This window comes from Gekko japonicus, unplaced genomic scaffold (genome assembly GCF_001447785.1).
Source record: "Gekko japonicus isolate JY-2015 unplaced genomic scaffold, Gekko_japonicus_V1.1 scaffold1488, whole genome shotgun sequence".
In the NCBI taxonomy this organism is placed as follows: domain Eukaryota; kingdom Metazoa; phylum Chordata; class Lepidosauria; order Squamata; family Gekkonidae; genus Gekko; species Gekko japonicus.
The window spans coordinates 258,707-268,535 of NW_015167094.1; the positions used below are offsets into that span (position 1 = coordinate 258,707).

The window sequence follows — 9,829 nt, forward strand, 5'->3', positions numbered from 1 at the left end:
GCGGGGTTAACGTTGCCGGGTTTTTACAATGCTGACTCTTTTAACATGAAGGGCACCCTGAATCGCTCTGAAGGTGGGAGCTCCTCCCACTGGAAGGTATTGATTTGCATAAGGCCCACCTCCACAAGTGGGGTGGGAGGGGCTTACCTTCTGCCAGTCATTCATTATTCCTTCTGGGTCAAATATGCATCCGGCCCTGTCCTTCCCTTTGCCCAGGTGTGTCCAGGGTGGCACGACAGCGATCCCTGGGGCTTTTGGATGTGGAAAGACTGTGATTTCGCAGTCTCTGTCCAAGTATTCTAACAGTGACGTCATCATCTACGTGGGCTGTGGAGAACGAGGAAACGAAATGTCTGAAGTGCTGAGAGACTTCCCAGAGGTCAGTACCTGGTGCGGAATGCCTTTGGAAGTGAGCCTCGATGCCCCTTAAGACTGTCTCTGCTCTTAGGCTTCCGTCTGTCTGTGCCGTTGTTGAATCATGTTGCGACAGCGAAAGTGGTGTTATAGTTCACTGAGCAGCAGGCATTGCTTGAGTTCACAGTGGTGCAGAAGAGCTGAGTGGGAAGTTCCTTTGGGTCACTTGAATTGTCAGGGTGAACCTAAGAAGAGCCCTGCTGGATCAGGCCAGTGGTCTATCTGGCCCAGCCTCCTGTCTCACACAGTCACCAACCAGTTCCTCTGGAGGTTCAACAACAGGGCACATAGAGGCCCAGGCCTTCCCCTGATGTTGCCTCCTGGCTCTGGGATTCAGAGGTCTTCTGCCTTTGAACGTGGCTAGTAGCCGCTGATTGACCTACGCTCCATGAATCTGTGCCCGAGGCCGTCCCTACGTTCTCTGGCAGCTAGTGTGGAAACCCTGAATCATTTTGTGCCGTCGGCAAGGAAATGAAGTGTCTGAAAGTGCTCAGAGGGCCTGGTGCACGGCTGCGCTCTCGGCTGGTTCTGGAGGGTGGTCTGAGTTTGGGAATGATGGAGAGCTTCATCCTCCCTGAGTCTTTGGAAAGCAGACTTTCCTGCTCTTGACTCCTCTGCATTTCTGCATCGCCACTAACCTGTTCTGTGCATCAGCCAAAAATGGCTTTCCTCAGTGCACCAGTTTCAGACTGGTGGAGGGCACACAGAAAGGACAGGCGTGTGTATACATTTCATAGTCATTCAGAGGCGCAGGCGGCAGCAGTATCCAATAAACTCCTTATTATAATAATCATAATAAATAGACAGAGTTCTCCCAAGCCATTCCCTGTGAACTCTCTCTGGACCTTTTTATGTTTTATTGTGAGTTAAGCGTGTGGAGAGTAGAGTGGACTTTGACACTCCTTGGACAAGCAAATAAAGGAACCTGAATCCCAGTTGCCGCTACCAAACACTGTGAACCCATTCATGGATGTGATGTTATTTCATTGCTTCTGGGGTCGCCGTTAAGTCAGCTGTGACTTGATGGCCTTTTTCCACCACCACTATTCGACTCTCGAAATAGTGTCTGTATCAAAAATAGAGGGAATGGCCTGGCCGCCTATCACGACAGCGATGCTTGGAGCAAGCCCTTCGGCTGCAATCAGAATTTTGTAGCGCCCTCTCGAGGATTCGGACAGCGGTGCAGTTCCCTGTCTTTGGTGGGCCCTTCCCCTTGGGTGCAGACTCTGACCTCGCATGCCCTTGTCCTTCTAGCTAACGATGGAAGTTGACGGCAAGGTGGAGAGCATTATGAAGAGGACGGCTCTCGTGGCAAACACCTCCAACATGCCCGTCGCTGCCAGGGAGGCCTCTATCTACACCGGTAAGAAATGCGGAAGTGGCAAGATCAATTGCAAAACAATGGGAAAAGGATACGATACCCAATAAAGAAGAGCTAAGGGATAAAATTATTGAAGTAGCTGAATCTGATAAACTGAATACGACTCTTTTCAGGAAAAGATTAAACAACTTTTCAGAATAGATGGCAGAAAGTTTATAACTGGGTGGGGGGAAAACTGTTAGACGATCTTCCATTTGTACTTCCAACAAATGTTTATGTATTACTCTGTTATTTTATGTAATAGAAAACGTACATATATATATATATATATATATGAATGAAATTCGGAAGTGGCAGCTGGCGAGGGGCTGGCTGTTGCTCACGCTTCTGGCCATGGATGCTGCCGCTGCTCCCTTTCCCCCCAAGTCGCAAGGACTGGACCTTGTGGCATGACATAAGAACATAAGAGAGGCCAATGTTGGATCAGGCCAAAGGCCCATCCAGTCCAACACTCTGTGTCACACAGTGGCCAGAAATACCAGGTGCCATCAGGAGGTCCACCAGTGGGGCAAACACATTAGAAGCCATCCCACTGTTGCCCCCCCCCCCCAAGCACCAAGAAGACAGAGCATCACTTGCCCCAGAGTCCCTCTCTATACCTTGTGGCTCATAGCCACTGATGGACCTCTGCTCCATATGCTTATCTAATTCCCTTTTGAAGCCATCCATGCTTGCAGCCGCCACCACTTCCTGTGGCAGTGAATTCCAAGTGTTCATCACTCTTTGGGTGAAGAAGGACTTCCTCTTATCCGTTCTAACCCAACCACTCTGCAGTTTCATGGAGTGCCCACGACCTCACAGCTTAAGTGGGGATCGTCATGATCTCACAGCTTAAGTGGGGAGCCTTTCTTAGGCACGCCCCATCAATACAGGGCTTAAGGCGGGCCATAACGTGGGAAAGGGGGTGCCGGTAGGTTATCTGAAATGGGTGCTGCCTTGGTATCAGATAGCTCTTCTCCGCAGTGACCTCCGCTGTGGGACGGTGCTCTTTCCTCTGCCTTTTCCTCTGGGAGAAAGTTCTCTGAAGTCACACACTAACGGAACACAGCAGTTCCAAGAATGAGCTGGGGAGTTCCCTCAGCCTCGGTCCTTAATCTGTAATGGGTTGGTCTGCCGTGTAGGGACGTAGTAAGAATGACTGGGAATCCCTTAGGCTTCGGCACTTTTCCATCTGGTAAGAATGTTTTCTGCCTCGGGATATATTAACCTTGCTTTTGAGTACCAGGAATGGCCCAGGCTAGCTCAGCGGGGTCAGCCCTGGCTTAGTATTTGGATGAGAGACCTCCAAGGAATACCAGGGGCGTGACGCGGAGGCAGGCAGGCAATAGCATGTCACCTCTGAAACGTCTGCCTTTAAGAAACAAAGTCTGGCTGCACCCCTAAAGGCTGCTTCAGTGTATCAGGACCAAAACATGCCTCTTGGCATTGAAGCAGCCTTTAGGGGTGCGGATTAGAGCTAAGGAGACCTTGCCCAATGAGTAATACAAAAGCATTATCTTAAAAGGAGGTGGAATGAGACTCTCAGTAGTTGTTCTCTGTTCCTGAGGAAGGACCAGAAGTCTGAAACACGGGAAAAGTTACCTAGGAAAAGCGTTGGGCTTCTTGAACATAAGAGACGCCAATGTTGGATCAGGCCAAAGGCCCATCCAGTCCAACACTCTGTGTCACACAGTGGCCAAAAATACCAGGTGCCCTCAGGAGGTCCACCAGTGGGGCCAGGAGATTAGAAGCCCTCCCACTGTTGACCCCCCCCCCCAACCACCAAGAAGACAGAGCATCACTTGCCCGGCGGGATGGGGGGGAACTTACCTCCTCCTGCTGCTTCCTCCTCTGCCTCCTGTGTGGAGGTCCCCCCCCGCGAGTATTGCGGGTCCCTCCCCCTTGTGCTTATCTAATTCCCTTTTGAAGCCGTCCATGCTTGTAGCCGCCACCTCCTCCTGTGGCAGTGAATTCATTCTTGTATATTCATTCTTTGGCTTCTGCATTTTCCTATGATGGATTATATGGCTAGATTTATTCCAGACAACAGATGCATTTCACTTTGATGACGTCTCCTTTGTGAATATTTTGCGGGAAATTCAGCTCACAGTTGTTTTTTGTTATTCTTTGCTACTTTTTACTGTGTGCTGTACTGTTGTTGTTGTATATACTACACACAGTGCCATATGATAATTAATTAATTAATTGGGAATGGCAATATCTCAAGTCAAAATGTAATGCAAATTATATTGGCAAGGGCAGTAAAGTGGCAGGAAGCAAGAAGCCAGAATAATGGAGAGATTTGTCATGTCCGCCACTTTGCAGTTGCCTTGCATACATCTAAGAGTGTAGAAATGCTGCCTGGTGGTTTCTCAATGCCATACGAGATTTATACTGACCTGCTCCCCTTCATATCTTTCTTCCTCGCAGGAATTACCCTGTCTGAATATTTCCGGGACATGGGCTACCATGTCAGTATGATGGCAGATTCCACATCCAGATGGGCAGAGGCCCTTAGAGAAATCTCTGGCCGTCTTGCAGAAATGCCTGCTGGTGAGTCTTTCCCTCCTGGGAACCCCCGTCGGGAGGCTGGTCCCAAAAGCTTTGAGCCTCATTGGGTGGCTGTTGAAGCAAGCTCAACTTGTCTGTGTTTCTGTGGGCAGACAGCGGTTATCCAGCCTACCTCGGTTCCCCTGTGGGCTGAATGACTGTACAAAATGTTCCTCAGAAGTGAATCAGAAATCCCCCATGGGTCGAGATAGATGTTTATGCAAACTTGATTGGGAAAAAATTAATAATACAAAATTATTTGAAAATAAAAAAGAAATCCCCCATGGCACTTCCTTGCCTTTTCCCGTGACATAACCATGAAGGATACTCACTCTCAGCCAGCTCATTTGGGAAGGTAATATGTTCTTCGGATCCTCTTGAGGAAATCTTCAGCCTTTCTTTAGATGCAAGGCCGTCGTCTGTCCCCACCGTCATCTCTCTTCTAATCCTGGCTTCATTTGCAGAGAGAGAGAGAAAGTGATCATTGTTATATGGGGAAGAAAAGAACTTCAAGAGTAAAAACTCTTCTGGAAGGATAAAACTTTATCTCCTCCTGGCGGTGACTTCTCCGACCCGGTTACCTCTGCTACGCTGGGCATCGTTCAGGTAGGCTGAAGCTCTCTTTTCCCAGTAGAATGCAGACTTCTCTTTGTCTCCTCCTGGCGGTGACTTCTCTGACCCGGTTACCTCTGCTACGCTGGGCATTGTTCAGGTAGGCTTTTCCCAGTAGAATGCAGACTTCTCTTTGAAGCACTGCTTCAGTCCAGCCAGGACCTGTGACTTGAGCTTTATGACGGTGGAGACTGTCTTCAGCATGGCCATCCTCTGGCCCAGGCGGTGGGGGGGAGGGGTTTGTGCTGTGCCGGTGGGAGGGGCTGTGGCTAGCCATGCCTCTCCTGTGGCGTACCCAACCTCAGGTGGCGTTCCCGTGTGCTGTCAATCCACCAAACCCAGATCTCGGGGGGGAGAGAGAGGTTGGAGGTGGTGGGGATTGAATTCGGTATCTTGTGTGCAAAACACATACCAAGGTATGCCTTCTTCCCCCACACGGCACTACAGTGGCACTGTCTGTCTGGGCTTGATGGCACCCTTGCCATGTGGGTGGTTCGTTGCTCCACAGGGCAGAAACGACAGATTCTCCTGACTCAGCCCCTGGCCTGTTCAGTTGGTTGTTGCAGAGACGGTTGGTAGCGCAAGGAACAGTCTCTGTTGAATATATCTGGATTCGAGTCCCAGCAGCACGTTAGAGATGCACAAGATTTTGGGGGTCTAAGTTCTTGAGAGTCAAAGCTCCCTTTGTCCTGTACAAGTCTCCCTTTGTCCTGTACAAGTCGGAATGGAGATCTCAGAGTCCCTACATCCTCAGAGAATGACGACAAGTTTAGGAGCTACTCTTGCTGCATACAACGCCCTGCTATCCCTGCTCAGCTGCAAAGTTCCCTCGTCCTGCCTTTGCCCACCACGCAGGACGGCTGCAAGGATCAAATGGAATCACCCTCTCGGTGCAGCTTGGGGGTTTTCTGATGAGATACATCCATTGCGGGCGGCTGTTTCCCGTCTTCTGCGGGCCTTTGCTGTAATTAGCCAGTTCCGCAGAAGCAACTGAGGCTCCTTCCGGCCTGACAGAATGAGCTAAAACTTTTGCGGGGTCTCTCTTGGCAGGTGTTCTGGGGCCTGGATAAGAAGCTTGCCCAGCGTAAGCACTTTCCGTCTGTCAACTGGCTGATCAGCTACAGCAAGTACACGCGTGCTCTGGACGAGTATTACGACAAGCACTTCCCAGAGTTTGTCCCCCTGAGGACGAAATCAAAGGAGATCCTGCAGGAAGAGGAGGATCTTGCAGAGATCGTGCAGCTGGTGGGAAAGGTGCGTGGGGCAGGCACCGCAGGGATGTGCTGCGGAACCAGTTCTCCTGCATAACTGCGGGGCTCGCTGATGGCTCACCGGAAGAGAATGTTCAGAGCTGAGCCAGGGTATGCTGGTGAGGGACTGGAGAGAGGGATTCTAGTACTATCGTGATGTTTTCTTAGTGCTGATAGTGGTGGTGGGTGTCAGAAGTCATTATTACTCCGGTCCTGGCCAGTGTTCCCTCTGAGCTGAGTTAGTGTGAGCTAGCTCATAGTTGTTTAGCCTCTGGCGCACACATTTTTGTCTTCGCTCAGGAAGGATGGCTCCAGAGCATGACTCCAGAGCAAACTGATTACTCACAACTTCAATGCCAGTAGCTCACAAAAGTAGAATTTTTTGCTCACAAGACTCCACACCTTAAAGAGAGCATTGGAGCCGGTCCTCATTGGACTGGCAAAACCGATTCTGTAATCACGGGAGCCACACTAATAACCTGGTCTCTTCTCCCCTAGGGCTCCTTGGCAGAAACTGACAAGATCACTCTGGAAGTTGCTAAGCTCATTAAAGATGACTTCCTGCAACAGAACGGCTACACCCCATATGACAGGTGAGCCCTTGGGGAGCTGCTTAGAAAAAAGGTTTCCACTCGATGCAGCCATCTTATCTCTGACTTCCTTATTTTTCAGAATTTATCTGGCAGCGCTTACAATTTTACTTTGCTTTTTGCTAAGAAAAGCTAGGAAGCCGTGCTGGGCTCTGAAGCCGTGGCCCCTAACATTCAGCCACACCTCCAGCTTCTGAGTTCTCAGCAGGTTTTGCGCACCCAAGAATCTTGGTCTTCATTCAGTAACAAAAAGCAAGGTTTTTCTTTTCTAGTTGCCAAGATATGCTTGAAAGCATACAAGCAAAGCCAGCCAGTGTAATACACCGTGTTATAGCATAGACCGGGAGTCCCCACTGTGGTGACCGTGGGTGCCACGTTTCCGCCAAGTGTATTTATTTATTTATGGATTTTTATTCTGCCCTCCCCGAACGGGCTCAAGGCGGATCACAGCAAAACTGAGTCAAAGGCTCGTTACCATAAAATCACATAAAAGTAATAAAAAAACAATAAAATTGGTAGCAGCAATATAAATCCGTTGGGGCCACAAGGTGGAATCAGATGGGCCCTTTCAGCAGGCTGGGAACTAAAGCAGGGAGGCCAACTGAGATGGACGCCCGCCTCCTCAACTGAAGGCCTGGTGGGACATCTCTGTTTTGCAAGCTCCTCAGAGACAGGATAAAAATGTGATGGGTGTGCATAACTCAGAATGTCAGCATGCGCGCAACACCGGTCAGAATACTGTGTGGGAGTTTGTAATCCTTGATTACAAAATTGTTGTTCAAGGACATGTTTCCCATTGTCAGTGGTAAGGGCTCTTTTTGTAGCAGGAACTCCTTTGCATATTAGGCCACACACCCCTAATGTAGCCAATCCTCCAAGAGCTTACAGATCTCTTCTTACAGGAGCTACTGTAAGCTCTTGGAGGATTGGCTACATTAGGGGTGTGTCACCTAATATGCAAATGAGTACCTGCTACAAAAAGAGCCCGGGCGGGGAGGGGGGTCTTGACTACAGAGCAGGAGTACTCCCCCCCATATTCATAGGGATTTTCATGGGGGATGAAAATCAAAAAATTTAAATGCAGTCTCACAAAGACGAGAATGATTCTCTGATTTGTGTGGGGATGCTCCAGAAGTCCTTGGTCCTCCACAACCTGTCCAATTCACGGTGATCCGTTCCTGTGCCGTCCCTTACAGGTTCTGCCCATTTTACAAGACCGTGGGGATCCTGTCCAATATGATCGCCTTCTACGACATGGCACGCCGAGCAGTGGAGACCACGGCCCAGAGCGACAACAGGATCACCTGGTCCATCATCCGGGAGAACATGAGTGAAATCCTCTACCGACTCTCCTCTATGAAATTCAAGGTAATGCCATCTGAAGATGGCTTTCAAGCCTCTTCATTGGTGAAGGAGAATTGGATAGCAATTCTGGCTAGCCTCCTGTTAAGTCAATGGTGGGAAGGCTGGCACAACTTCAGCGGTGTCTGGTCACAGAGGCTGAGCGTATAAAGTGGAGAGCCAGCGTGGGGTAGTCATTAGAGGGGGCAGGCGCATTCGGACTGTGCAGTCTGGACCATCACCTTGTGAACGTCCACGCAAGTTATGGAGGAAAGCAGCCACGAAGGGCATTGAAATCTTTTGAGTGCAAGAGCTCAACCGTGACTGAATAACAAACCTCTGACTACATGCACTGTGAGTTTCCTCTCGCTGTTGTGTAACCCCCTAGCATGGAGTAGTGGTAGAATGTCAGAGCAGAACTAGGGAGCCCCGAGTTCAAGTCCCCACACAGCCATGAAGCTATTACTAAGCAACTCTAGTATAGCCTTGCTTTGTTAAGACAAGGAATTGGTAAGTGTACCCTTCGTCGGTCAGCCAAATCCTGGTCCCATGAGAAAGTGGAATGGTACTATCCGTTTCAGGCCCAAAAATTAGGCCAGTATTTAACTATACCCACCCCCGTCGTGGCAAGGTTTTGTTTAAATTACAGGCTGTCTCTATCTTGCACGTTTTCATGTCGTTCTGAGCTCATATTGGTTCATCTGTCGGTCAATCTGATTGCGTAATAATTTGAAATCTGGTTTGTTTTAAATTTTATTGGCACTTGTTTTTGCAGCAGCTATAGGTTTAATGTTCATGTATTTGTATTTTCTAACAATTTTTAAAATATAGTTAATTCTATATATTTTCCACCCAGTGTGCATGCAAGGGGTCAAAGAACAGAACTCAAAATTAAATTCATTTGTACTACCAAGGCTTGCAAACAACTGTATCGATAGATCCTGGAGATAGCTGGGGCCAAATAGTTTAAAGAACAAATCTTAGAAGACTAACTGGTCCAGATTCTCCAACTGAATAGGAGACTAGACTGTTCCATTACACCACCACTCTGTTGATCTGGCTCCATGCGACAGCTGCTTCATGGGTGATCATGTGTCATCCAGTTTGGCGTAGTGGTTAGGAGCGCAGACTCTAATCTGAGAGAACCGAGTTTGATCCCCAAATTCTCCACGTGCAACTGCTGGTCCGACCTTGGGTCAGTTACAAGTTCTCTCAGAGCTCTTCCAGCCCCACCTACCTCGCAGGTTGTGAGGAGAGGAAGGGAAAGGAGATTGTAAAGTCGCTCTGAGCTTCAGGTAGTGAAGGGCGGAGTATAAATCCAAGCTCTTCTTCCTGTTAGCATCTGGCACAATGCCTTGCCTTCCTCACTAGAGATGACTGAAAGATGCTAGACTGCACAAATGCCTCTTTTTAAAAAATAAATAAATTATTCAAGCTGGTAGAGCATGCTGTCACATATTAGCTTAAGCACAGATCCTAGGAAGTGTTTCTGGCAGTGGCCGTTCTCCGAAACACGCTCTCTCCAAGAGATCCTTAGCTTTGTTCTATTGAATTTCAGGACCCGGTGAAAGACGGAGAGGCAAAGATCAAGGCAGACTACGCCCAGCTCTTTGAAGACATGCAGAATGCGTTCCGTAGTCTGGAAGACTAGAGCCGTGACTCTTTCCGCGGGCCCCACTTTTGACTGTGGTCTTGCATCTCTGCCCTCTTGC

The 9,829-nt window shown here is 49.0% G+C and overlaps 1 protein-coding gene across 1 annotated transcript in view; it reads left to right on the forward strand.

Annotated features, from left to right (window-relative positions):
- The window catches only part of ATP6V1A (ATPase, H+ transporting, lysosomal 70kDa, V1 subunit A), a 36,157-nt gene extending 26,340 nt beyond the window's left edge, over window positions 1-9,817 (forward strand). Inside the window, exons 7-15 of the mRNA XM_015412899.1 lie at window positions 186-379; window positions 1,669-1,777; window positions 4,205-4,327; window positions 4,438-4,469; window positions 4,859-4,930; window positions 5,987-6,190; window positions 6,685-6,779; window positions 7,973-8,144; window positions 9,676-9,817. Of these exons, the coding sequence (XP_015268385.1) occupies window positions 186-379; window positions 1,669-1,777; window positions 4,205-4,327; window positions 4,438-4,469; window positions 4,859-4,930; window positions 5,987-6,190; window positions 6,685-6,779; window positions 7,973-8,144; window positions 9,676-9,768 (1,094 nt within the window). The 3' untranslated portion in view covers window positions 9,769-9,817. The remainder of the gene's footprint in view (window positions 1-185; window positions 380-1,668; window positions 1,778-4,204; window positions 4,328-4,437; window positions 4,470-4,858; window positions 4,931-5,986; window positions 6,191-6,684; window positions 6,780-7,972; window positions 8,145-9,675) is intronic.
- Window positions 9,818-9,829: the final 12 nt, after the last annotated feature.